The 13,118-nt window shown below is 47.8% G+C and overlaps 1 protein-coding gene across 3 annotated transcripts in view; it reads right to left on the reverse strand.

Moving 5' to 3' along the window:
• CARD14 (caspase recruitment domain family member 14) overlaps nt 1-13,118 on the reverse strand; it is a 63,014-nt gene that overhangs the window by 20,073 nt on the left and 29,823 nt on the right. For all 3 annotated transcript variants that reach the window (XM_030208607.1, XM_030208606.1, XM_030208605.1), the window contains 5 exons: nt 11,504-11,629; nt 10,473-10,613; nt 9,170-9,286; nt 8,935-9,026; nt 1,184-1,260 (listed from right to left, as the gene is read on the reverse strand). In XM_030208607.1, the coding sequence (XP_030064467.1) occupies nt 1,184-1,260; nt 8,935-9,026; nt 9,170-9,286; nt 10,473-10,613; nt 11,504-11,629 (553 nt within the window). The remainder of the gene's footprint in view (nt 1-1,183; nt 1,261-8,934; nt 9,027-9,169; nt 9,287-10,472; nt 10,614-11,503; nt 11,630-13,118) is intronic.

Genomic DNA, 13,118 nt, shown 5'->3' on the forward strand with positions numbered 1-13,118 from the left:
CCAGCCTACTTCCCTTAGGTTAGGGGTCTCCTAACACTCTCTCCTTCCCTGCCAGCCTACTTCCCTTAGGTTAGGGGTCTCCTAACACTCTCTCCTTCCCTGCCAGCCTACTTCCCTTAGGTTAGGGGTCTTCCAACAGTCTCCTTCCCTGCCAGCCTACTTCCCTTAGGTTAGGGGTCTCCTGACAGTCTCCCCTTCCCTGCCAGCCTACTTCCCTTAGGTTAGGGGTCTCCCAACAGTCTCTCCTTCCCTGCCAGCCTACTTCCCCTTAGGTTAGGGGTCTCCTAACAGTCTCTCCTTCCCTGCCAGCCTACTTCCCTTAGGTTAGGGGTCTCCTAACAGTCTCTCCTTCCCTGCCAGCCTACTTCCCCTTAGGTTAGGGGTCTCCTAACAGTCTCTCCTTCCCTGCCAGCCTACTTCCCTTAGGTTAGGGGTCTCCTAACACTCTCTCCTTCCCTGCCAGCCTACTTCCCTTAGGTTAGGGGTCTCCTAACAGTCTCTCCTTCCCTGCCAGCCTACTTCCCTTAGGTTAGGTGTCTCCTAATAATCTCTCCCTCCCTGCCCGCCTCTTTCCCTAAGGTTAGGGGTCTCCTCCTTCCCTGCCAGCCTACTTCCCTTAGGTTAGGGGTCTCCTAACAGTCTCTCCCTCCCTGCCAGCCTACTTCCCTTAGGTTAGGGGTCTCCTAATAATCTCTCCCTCCCTGCCCGCCTCTTTCCCTTAGGTTAGGGGTCTCCTAACAGTCTCTCCTTCCCTGCCAGCCTACTTCCCTTAGGTTAGGGGTCTCCTAACAGTCTCTCCTTCCCTGCCCGCCTCTTTACCTTAGGTTAGGGGTCTCCTAACAGTCTCTCCTTCCCTGCCAGCCTACTTCCCTTAGGTTAGGGGTCTCCTAGCAAACTGTTTTCCTCTCCCCCTCCCCCTCTCTCTGTGTTCACCTTCATTCCACTGTGTTTGAGACACACTGGAATACAGGGTCTAAAAATTCTACCCCTACCCTGACCTAGTCCTGCAGCACACCAGCCAGTCTTTTCTATCCCATGAAGTGGGGCAACCTTGTGGAAATCAGCTCCGAGCAGGGTTCCAGTCCTCAGTCTGGCATGCATACCAGGGCCTGGGACCCCTGCTCCAGCTCAGTTGCGTCTTCTCTTCACGGACACTGTTGGTGGCCAGAACACGGTCACATACCGCTCGGTGGAAGCATCTCATATTCCGAGTCTGTGTCATCTGCGTTCTCCACAGACGTGAAGAGCTCCTGGGAACTGCTGCAACAGAAGAGGAAGAAGAGAAACCGTGAGGTGGGAACGCAGGACTGGTCTTAAGGTCACATCACCGGTGCATTGCACTTTCCCTACCGTCAATGCTCAGGATCTGCACTATTATTATTAACTAGTAAAACACGCCCTTTTCTTGCGTTAATGAAATGGGCGCTAGCACGGTTTCCTTCCGAACCTCCCCCCCTCCCTCCCTACTCACCCCTTTCGGCGTTCTGATGGCACTGGCCGCCATTGTTGCGGACCTCGGCACGCCACCTTCAATCTGCTGTGTCGTTTGTTGTGAAGCCACTGACGCCATTGCTCCGCCCTCAACGTCATCATGTTTGAGGCGAGGGCGGGGCCCCAACACAGTGTTTTCGGTGGCTTCACCACCACGAAGGCTTCGAACCGGAAGGAAGTGCCCGGAGGACCTGACAGTGACGTCAGTGTCCTCAGAACGTTGAGGGTGAGTTTTATTATATAGGATATTAAAAATGTACAGCTTGCACCTTCCAGCGCTCAAGGCAGGTTACAAATGTACAAGCGCAATATTCAAAGCAATACAGAAACATAAAATACCATAAAATTCAGCAGTAATACTTTAAGTACTACAGAGCGAACCAACAACACATTTCAGTGAATAATCAGTACCAATTCTCATCAGTAAACAACAAGAGCATCGGCATTTTTATCCAGAAGTTACTTTTCAGTGTCACTACTATCAAGTGCTTTCTAAATTCCAGGAAACAGAGGTGCTGAATTCACCCCATTGTTGCCAGTGCTCAGAGAGGGCTGGCGGGGGGAGGGGCAGGGAGGTGAGTACTTCTCACTACGGCCACCGCCTTGTCGCACTGTTTCATCGCCTTCAGGTCCTCAGATACTATCACCCCAAGATCCCTCTCCCCGTCCGTGCCTATCAGACTCTCCCCACCTAACACATACGCCTCCCTTGGATTTCTACTCCCTAAGTGCATCACTTTGCATTTCTTCGCATTGAATTTTAATTGCCAAATGTTAGACCATTCTTCCAGCTTCTTCAGATCTTTTTTCATGTTTTCCACTCCCTCCGGGGTGTCCACTCTGTTGCAAATCTTGGTGTCATCCGCAAAAAGGCAAACTTTACCTTGTAACCCTTCGGCAATGTCACTCACAAATATATTGAACAGAATGGGCCCCAGCACCGATCCCTGAGGCACTCCACTACTCACCTTTCCCTCCTCTCAGCGAACTCCATTTACCACCACCCTCTGGCGTCTGCCTGTTTTTATGGTCCCACTTATTTACAGTATTGTAGCAAGTGGAGATCGGAGCACCCCTTGAAAGAGATCAAGTAACCCCCAGTTCCTTCAGCCAAATGCTCCAAACAGAAGGTGTGTAAAAGCAAAACAATGTCTTATTTACCCAGCTGGAGATCCTCTTTTTGAAACCGAGACGAGCCCCCAAGATGTCAGCTATCGTTGTCTAGGGTTGGTCCCGGGGTCCACTTCACAGAGGCAGTGGGTTCCCAAAGAATACGCAATCCACACGGATTTGGACATATAAAGTATATTATATTTGCATATATGCATTGGCTCACAGCATTTAGCACAGGTAGCTGGTATATGCCTGTATCTGTGTGTGTTTAAGGAAGAGAGAGAAAGAAGAAGTGCATGCAGAGCCCGGTGTGCTCTGCTTGCAGGGAGAGAGGGCAGAGATGCCCCCGGACAGAGAGCAGTGCCCTGGACAGAGAAAGGGGGGGAGGCAGTAGACTCCAAGCTGAGCTCTGTGCTCTGCTGCACAGAGAAAGAGAGAGAGAGAGAGAGCCGTAGTGAGCTCTGCTTTATACCTAATAAGAACTGAGGGGGAACAGGAGCAGAGAGAGATCAAAAACTTCTCTCTTTCCCAGTTATTTCCTTTACAGAACTCCAGATACTTTCTGAAGTCAGGAAAGGTGACAACTTTCACAGGTTGTCCTGTTTGAAGTTACTAGTCATGGAGCCTCTATGTCTGGCTTTGGTTGCTCTGAAGCCCTGCTCCCAGATGGAACAAAAGGTATGTTAATCAGGAGTAATTGAGAAACCTAAGGGCTATCAGGCCTCTCTGAGCACCATTTGGTCCATTTCATCCTCAATGGTTCCTGAGGGGGAGGGGGGAGAGTTTATCAGAGGTCCGAAGGTGGTTTAATATTGTCCAACTGATTTCATATTAATATAAGTATGTCCAGCAATAATTTTGACCTCCTGCAATCCTGACATGTTGTTAGTCACGCGCAACTTTCTTTAAATCAGTCACCTTACTTTCTAACTCTTCCTACTTTCTTACCCATCTATATGTTACAACTTTGCCTTAGCCTTCACTACCAATTATAATGTTCTATTACGTATTGTGTAGTCATTGCAAGTAGTATACCATGCCATATTTTGTATTGTTTACACCAGAGTCTGCAAATGCCTCTCTGGTACTATGTAAGCCACATTGAGCCTGCAAATAGGTGGGAAAATGTGGGATACAAATGTAATAAATAAATAAATATTTGTACTGCTCTAATTGCCAGCTGCTCATGTTTGATCTATTCTTACTGTACACCGCCTTGAGTGAATTCCTTCAAAAAGGCAGTAAATTCTAATAAATAAATAAAATAAATAAATACCAGGTCCCATCTGCTTGCCTGCTTCTGCTCTTCCCTCTTTGCAGCTGGTTCTGCGGCGGCTGCAGGGCTTACAGCTGGGGTGGTTCACTCAGACCATATCACGCTGGCTCTGATGTGGCTTCACTGGCTGCCCGTTGAGCAGAATATACAATCTACACTGCTTATGCTCATGTTTACATAGTAACATAGTAAATGACGGCAGATAAAGACCTGAACGGTCCATCCAGTCTGCCCAACAAGATAAACTAATTTTACATGGTATGTGATACTTTATACCTGAGTTTGATTTGTCCTTTCCATTCTCAGGGCACAGACCGTAGAAGTCTGCCCAGCACTGTTCTTGTACTAAACGTTCTGAAGCTAATGTCAAAGCCCCTTAAAATTTACACTCAAGCCCAACCATATCTATTCAGTTACTATCAGGGTGTAGACCGTAGAAGTCTGCCCAGCACTGATTTTGCTTCCCAATTACTGGTGTTGCCAACTAATCTCCGCTAAGATTCCATAGATCCATTCCTTCTAAACAGGATTCCTTTGTGTTTATCCCACGCACGTTTGAATTCCATTACCGTTTTAATCTCCACCACCTCCCGTGGGAGGGCATTTCACGTATCCACCACCCTCTCTGTGAAAAAATACTTCCTGACATTACTCCTGAGTCTGCCCCCCCTTCAACCTCAATTCATATCCTCTAGTTCTACCACCTTCCCATCTCCGGAAAAGGTTTGTTTGTGGATTAATACCTTTCAAATATTTGAATGTCTGTATCATGTCACCAGTGGCATACCAAGGGGGAGGGGGCGGTGGGGGCAGTCTGCCCTGGGTGCACGCCGCTGGGGGGGTGCCGCGCGCCGGTCAGCGTCGTTGGTTTCCATGCTCCCTCTGCCCCGGAACAGGTTACTGCGGGGGGGGGGGGTTCTTTTGCCGGGGTGGGGGTGTCTCTTCGACAGGGGGGGTCGCGCTGCACCTGGGGGGCAGGGTGCATCGGCGATCCGCCCCGGGTGTCAGCGTCCCTCGGAACGCCACTGCATGTCACCCCTGTTTCTCCTTTCCTCCAAGGTATACATGTTCAGGTTGGGAAGTCTCTCCTCATTCGGTTTGCAACACAAATCCCATACCATTTTCGTAGCTTTTCTTTGCACCGCTTCCAGTCTTTTTACGGCCTCCAAAATTGAACACAATACTCCCAAGTGGGGCCTCACCAACGACTTGTAGAGGGGCATCAACACCTCCTTTCTTCTGCTGGTTATACCCCTCTCTATGCAGCCTACCATCCTTTCGGCCACGGCCGTCGCCTTGTCACATTGTTTCTTCAATTTCAGATCTTCGGACACCAACACCCCAAGGTCTCTCTCCTGTGTCGAGCTTACTAATTTCTCCCCTCCTATCTGATATCTCTCTCTTTTGGGTTTTTGCACTCCAAGTGCATCACTCTACACTTCTTGACATTCAATTTTAACTTCCACCAATATCAAAACTCCTCTACAGAATTTCAAGCAATAATATCAACAACGAACTGTAGATAATCACCCCCAAACATGTAGAAATATGCTGTCACTTGCTCTCAGTGAAATACAGGCCAAGGCCAAGGGCTCAGGCTAAGAGCTAGGCCTCTAAAAATCACAGATCACTTCTGACACAGATACATTTCACTGTAGCAAATGCTGAAATGAGGTAATTGAGAGCAGATAGAGGGAGGGGGAATCTGCTCTATCAACAATGGTGGGACTGGCACCTGCAAGAAGTCATGAGCAAAGATGTTTTGGCTAGTGGAAGATAGCAGTAGGTCAGGTGCAAGTAAGATGAGAACATCCAAAAGGGGGCTGGAGCATAGGCGCCCGCCCGGTATAAGAGGCTTGGAGAGGCTAAGCCTCCCCCCTGCTGTAGCAGAATGGATCAGCTGTGGAGTCCAGCTGCTCTGAGGGGATTAAATTGTTGATTTACCTCCATCCTCACAGCAGGAGCTGCAGTGAAAGCCCTCTAGCAGTTGTAGAAATTGGTTTATGGTTTGTTTACCTTACTGCTGGGAAGGCAGGGGGGGTTGGCTGGAGGTGTCCTGGGTTGCCAGGGAGATATTTAAGGAGGATGACTTCCTGACCTGCACTGAGGACAGATAGCAGCAGAACGGATACTGGGCCAGCATGATCAGAAAAAGTCACCAGAAAACAAAGGTAGAAAAGATCATTTTATTTTCATTATAGTGTTTGGAATATGTCCACTTTGAGAATCAGGTGCTCAACATTAAAAGTTTATATTTATTTACTTATTTATGGCATTTTATCCCACATTAAATGTGAATTAGGGTGTTTTGTGGCTCTACATGAGAATTGTGATGATATGATCCCTTGTTTCATATTGTTGACGGTCTGCATTTTCCGTATGGGTGGTATATTGGTGTATTAGGTTCTGCCCAGTGTAATATTTATGGTACAGTAAGGTTCTGAGTGTGTTTTTGGACAAAGTTGTGCATAGTGTTTTGCAGTTGAGCGATTGTGGTTAGTATATGCTTTGAGCAACCACTTTATTCTTTGACATATGATACATATCTAATATCTAAATTTAATAAAAGGTATTAATTGTGACTTTTATTTTTATTTATTTATTTTTTCTGCGTGTTATCAGACAATTATAGATTTAAGCTCCACCCCTGGCCCCACCCCTAACCCCACCCCCTTTAGCCTCCCCAAACAGTTGGGCCACTGACCGCCTATGGGCTGGAGGAAGGCTTGGGGGACATGTGAAGTCATTCTTATCAACTGATAAGGGCCAAAGCGTTCTGGTGAGAAAGTTAGGGTCCATAGGAATGAATAGAGCCAGCAGGGTATAAAAAGGGCAGTCTGCAAGGGTATCAGAGCAGAAGGCTGAAGAGAGAGGACAGACTGCACCTGCTGTGTGTCGGGAAGCGCTGTTCCACCATGTTCCAGGTATGAATGCCTAATTGCCTGTACTGCCTTGGGTGAGATGCTAATAAACTCTCTTCTTCTATCCCAGTGTGTCTTTCTAATTGTTGAGGGGGGGTTTATACTCACGCTGGGTAAAATCCTATCGCTTCCCCTGCCCAAAGTCTTTTTATAGCCCTTAAAATATACAGTATGTTGAAGGATCAAAATACAAAATCAACATAAAATTAAAATTGGAAGGAAAAGGTCTCAAAATTCCCAGGCGCTAGGATGAACTCGGTCATCAATATTTTCTCACGGCCCACTTTGGACTATGGCTCATCACAGACCAAAAACCTCCTATTCCTTTATTATTTATTATTTCTTGTTTTTCTTTTTTTACTTTTTGCTCACGATCAATCAAAGTTATCCACAAATCTTCTTAGCAAAACATTGAAAATGCAATAACATAGCTTTTAAGTCTCTGCATTCCGAACGCGGGTCTATCACATACCCAGACTTCAGACTCCCGACGGGGACCCGTTTCGCCCTCCGGCTTTTTCATGGGAGGAGTCGTTCTGTGCTCTCACTTGAAAACGCCGGAGGGTGAAACGGGTCCCTGTTGGGAGTGACAGAGCCTGAGGCATATGACAGTGAGGAGAGGGACACCGTACACCAGCTTTGGGTCTGGGCGTTCCTCCTGAAGCAAAACGAAAAATGCTGTGAAACAAGCTTCTTTCTTTTCATTTCAAAACAAACCTCCCAAAAATGTATTCTTTCGCCATGTTTCATTTCATTTTTCACACGCATTATTTGCAAATGGCACATTCAAACACGATCTGAAGGAAATCACCAACGAGATCAATCAAAGCCTCCAAATATCATGCACTCCTGGGCTGATGCATTCCAGTTAAAACTCAATGCAGAAAAAACACAATGCCTCACACTCACTTCACAACACAATACAAGTAACTTCTCCACCATTGCCACACCAAACGTTTCGCTTCCAGTCTCAGACAATCTGAAAATTCTGGGAGTCACCATTGACCGAAACCTCACACTTGAAACCCACGTGAAGAATACAACGAAAAAAATGTTCCATTCCATGTGGAAACTCAAACGAGCAAAACCTTTCTTCCCGAGATCCATTTTCCGTAACTTGGTACAATCAATGGTGCTGAGTCACTTAGACTACTGCAATGCACTGTACGCCAGTTGCAAAGAACAAATTATCAAGAAACTTCAAACAGCCCAGAATACCACAGCCAGACTCATATTTAGCAAAACAAAATATGAAAGTGCAAGACCCCTACGAGAAAGACTGCACTGGCTCCCACTTAAAGAACGTATCGCGTTTAAGATTGGCACGATTGTCCACAAAATCATCCACGGAGATGCCCCGAGCTACATGCAAGACCTCGTGGACCAACCTCCTAGAAATGCTAACAGATCAGCCCGCAAATTCCTCAATCTACACTTCCCCAACTGCAAAGGATTAAAATACAAACTAACACATGCGACTAGCTTCTCCTACATGAGCACGCAGTTATGGAATGCACTACCAACTGATCTGAAAACGATAAACGACATAACTAGCTTTCGTAAATCCCACTTCTTCAACAAGGCCTACAATGGGGATCCATAGCTTAATTATAACACCTCACCCTATTCTATTAACTATCTTTTTATAACTTTGTTTAGATCTTTTTCCTCATCCATGAATCTGTTATAACACCAATTGTATCTATCTCCTGGAATGGCGATGCCATAACAGGTTTTTCTAAGCCACATTGAGCCTGCAAATAGGTGGGAAAATGTGGGATACATACAACTGCAATAAATAATAATGGCAAAAGAACCCCCAAAACATAATGAAACCAAAACAAGGAAAAAGGAAATCAACCAAAAGAAATTCAGCCCCCCTCCCCCACTCACACAAAGAGAAGAAAATGAGAAGGGGGCACATCCACACTAAACCCCCGTTTTACAAAGCCGTGCAGCGATGCCGACACAGTCCGTTCACTCTGAATGGGCTGTGTCAGCATTACCGCACCGGCAGCTGCAGGGGGTGGGGGTTAAGTGTAGCAAATGCACTCATCAGTGGAAAGAAATCCAGCTTTAGTGACCAAAGAGAAGAAGAGGAAACTCGTAGCTTGGATGAAACAGGTCCTTTACCTGAAGGACATGGAACTGCCCGGGGACATTCTGCAGGAATGGAGGCTGTCCTGCAGGTCACCACTCCTGTGGTTATTGACATCTTGCCAGGACTGCAAAAGAAATGAAGATATCGTGAACGTGCTGCTGTCAGAGCTCACTTCTGTGCTGTGAGGAAGGGGGACGAGGAAGGGCAGACAGAGAAGTCTGAGGTCACTTTCAGCTCTGAGAAGAGGGGGAAAAGCACAAGACGAACCTCCTGGGTGTTTAAGGAGCTGCAGTCCATGTCTTCCTTGGGGCAAATGGCATCCATCCTGACTAGCCTCTGATGCCTACCTCCCACAGCTGGACTGTTCAATTGTTCTCCATGTTCCTGGCCACCAGCAAAATAGAAAAGGATGTCTGGTCAAAAACAATGCATGCATGTGTGAACAGTGTGCAAGTGAACACACTGTCAGAAGAGTGTGAACTAAAGGTAGTATAACTCGATTATATAGAGCATTGCTTCTCCTTTCCTCGCCTCAGGGCAAATACACAAAATGTTGGGAGGAGGATCTCCAGCTCCAGGGGACAGAGCAGTGGTGGGCGGGGTGTTATAGATACCTGCTGAAACCATCCATCGCCCAGCCATTGGTAGAAAATGGATTTAAAATTTTGTATAGATGGTACTATACCCCGGTGCGACTCCATAGATTCTATCCAAATCTCTCGACAGACTGTTGGAGAGAATGTGGGGGGATGGGTACATTTTGGCACATCTGGTGGGAGTGTCCCAAGGTACAGGGGTTTTGGCTTGAAATTCTAGGATGGATACAAGATATGTTAAAGCTAGTCTACCCGGGGAATGCTATGTATTGTCTACTGAATGTTCGACCTGAAAAGAGCCCGACACACAGTCATAAACTGACTATTCAGCTTCTGGGGGCAGCCAAGCTTGCTCTAGCTAAAGCGTGGAGACAGAAGGAAGTTCCCACACTACAGGTGGTAGAAGATAGACTACACCACGTCTACCAAATGTCAAAATTGACAGCTATCCGAAAGGGACATCTACAAAAATTTCAAAAAATTTGGAACCCATATGAACAATGGAAAGGGATTTAATGATGTTTAATGATGTTAATGCCAAGGGGGACGGGAGAGGAGAGTTTGGGGGGGGGGGGGGACTTCATTTAACTGTTGTAATAATTGAGAAAAGCGAACAGTGTATTACAGTTATGATTGTACTTTTTGCAAGAAGGAAACAACTATTTGTAATTGGTTAATAATGAATAAAATAAAAAAAAATTAAAAAAAAAAAGAAGAGTGTGAACTGTTTCCTAAAGCGTGCACATGATTTAAAATAGGGGGAAGTGTTTCAGAGAAGCAGACACTTTTTCAGAAGAGTTCACATTATTAACAACACAGGAAAAATCTGGAATTTCAGGGGGCTTGCCTGTCATTTTCAAATTAATGCAGATCCCGGCTAATATTAGCCTTGGTTTCAGCAAGAAAAGACAGCCTTTTGGGTGCAGGAGTGGCGCTTCTGTGTCTGAAGCAGGATGTCCACACGCACGTCTTACCAGCTTGTCCTCCAGCGTCCGAACCTCTAGACGCAGTTTAAATATCTGTTCTTTCAGCTCCAGAATCTGCCGTCGTAAGGAGTCCTTCTCTGCCAGGTTCTCTGAGACCTGCCCTTGAGCTAAGTCCCGGGCTTCATAGGCCTGGAAAAAAACACGCAGAGAGCTGAACAGAGCCGGAGAAGATTCCGCACAGAATTCCATGTTTTTCACCTGTTGTTCACTTTCCCTCTGGTCGGGGTCGACTTGCTGTGGTTCTATCTGTTCTCACTGCCAACATCACCCTAAATGCAAGAACCCGCAGCTCAGAGAAAGGACCTCATTTGCGCATCTGACTTGTACCCTTTACTCTGTATTTCGTTTAAAGTTCTGTCCCTCTTTTTGGGTTTTAATGTTTTAATCTGAGGAGAAAAGACATTTGCGGAGACCTCATACACACTGCAGTAACCCGCTCAAGGCAGGGGCGTAGCCAGACACTCAATTTGGGTGGGCCTGGGCCCAAGATGGGTGGGCAGAAGAACTTCGCCTTGTCCCACAAGTGATTTGGTCTCTCCCTCACTCGCCTGCATGCCATATGGGTCTCTCAAACATCCCCCCCATCCCCTGCATACCTTTTAAATAGCAGCTTTTCACCGGCAGCGAGCAGCAACTAATACACACTGCTCAAGCTGACCCCACAGCCTTCCCTCTGATGCAACTCCCTGTTTCCGCATAGGTGGAAGTATATCAGAGGGAAGGCTGTGGAGCTGGTTTGAGCAGTATGTATCAGTTGCTACTCACTGCCGACGAAGATCTGCTATTTACAAGGTATGCAGGAGGAACGGTTGTTGGGAGTTTTCGGCTGCTGGGGCTTGGGGATCCTTGCCATCATAGGTGTGCTGCTACTGGGTGGGCCTGAGCCCAAGATGGATGGGCCTGGGCCCACCCGGGCCCACCCTTGGCTACGCCACAAGGTTTTCAAAGCATTATCACATCAAGGCTGACTCTTAAGACAGTACATGACATCCCACTCCCCTTTCTCCTTTTCTTATTACCTGGTCCCGCTCCTTTTTCAGATCTCCCACTTGGATCAAGAAGTCTCCCACTTTCTCTTTGTACATGTCACAGTCCACCTTCGTCTTCTGATACGCCACCAAAATCGTCTCCTTCTCTTCCAGATACTGAACAGGCCAAGAGGGAAAAAGACAGAGCAGAAAGGAGGGGAACAGGTGAGTCTGAAACACTAGAGTGGCTGCTCGTACTGACAGGAGCTGAACTGCGGCAGCTGCACCTGAAGGATGGTTCAGGCTTCTAGTGGAAGGTTTTCGGGGGAGTTCTATAAGCTGTTGCCTAGAGTTATGCGCTATCTACAGCAGAAATCTGGAAATCCGGATGGCAACAATCCCAACCTCCTGAGAATCTGGACCCTTCAACTTTTCATGTCAACTGTCTGAGAATCCAGAAAGCTGCCCAAGAATCTGGACTCCCCCTCCCTCCACACAGTACCACCTCTCTTCTGGCCCTGCGTGCTCTCCCTCCACTACAAGGCCCCTCAAGGCCCCCTATGGTTATACCTCCCCCTCCTTTCCTTCCCCCCCCCCCCCCAACCAGTCACTGCCCACTTGCTCCCTTTCTAACCGGAAGTTTTTGCAGTACCAATGACAGCAGCTGCACAGCCTTACTCACTGGCTGCCTCCAGCATCCCAACGGTCCCTTCCCCTCTGACCCATACCACCTCTTCCAGGTACAGGTCAGAGGAAAAGGGCCTGGTGCATGCTGGAGGCAGCCACTGAGACCAGCTGCCTCTGGTACTGTAATGCGAAGACTTCAGGCTACAGAGTGAGACATTAATCGACAGGCACTATCAGGTGAATTTTCGAAAGAGAAGGGCGCTCATCTTCCGACACAAATCGGGAGATGGGTGTCCTTCTCACAAGGTCGCCCAAATCAGCATAATCGAAAGCCGATTTGGGGCGCCCTCAACTGCTTTCCGTCGCGGGGATGACCAAAGTTCACAGGGGCGTGTCGGCAGTGTAGCGAAGGCGGGACTGGGGCGTGCTTAGGAGATGGTTGTCCTCGACCGATAATGGAAAAAAGAAGGGCGTCCCTGACGAGCACTTGGCCGACTTTACTTGGTCCATTTTTTTTCACGACCAAGCATCAAAGGGGTGCCCAAACTGACTAGATGACCACCGGAGGGAATCGGGGATGACCTCCCCTTACTCCCCCAGTGGTCACTAACCCCCTCCCACCCTCAAAAAAATCTTTAAAATACTTTTTTGCCAGCCTCTCTGCAGCCATCGCAGCAGTATGCAGGTACCTGGAGCAGTTGTAGTGGGTGCAGTGCACTTCAGGCAGGCGGACCCAGGCCCCCCCCCCCCCACCTGTTACACTTGTGGTGGTAAATGTGAGCCCTCCAAACCCCACCACAAACCCACTGTACCCACATGTAGGTGCTCCCCTTCATCCCTAAGGGCTATGGTAGTGGTGTACATTTTTGGGTTTTGGGGGGGGGGGGGGGTTGGGGGCTCAGCACCCAAGGTAAGGGAGCTATGCACCTGGGACCTTTTTCTGAAGTCCACTGCAGTGTCCCCTAGGGTGCCCGGTTGGTGTCCTGGCATGTCAGGGGGAACCAGTGCACTACGAATGCTGGTTCTTCCCACGACCAAA

This window comes from Microcaecilia unicolor, chromosome 6 (assembly GCF_901765095.1).
Source record: "Microcaecilia unicolor chromosome 6, aMicUni1.1, whole genome shotgun sequence".
Taxonomy (NCBI): domain Eukaryota; kingdom Metazoa; phylum Chordata; class Amphibia; order Gymnophiona; family Siphonopidae; genus Microcaecilia; species Microcaecilia unicolor.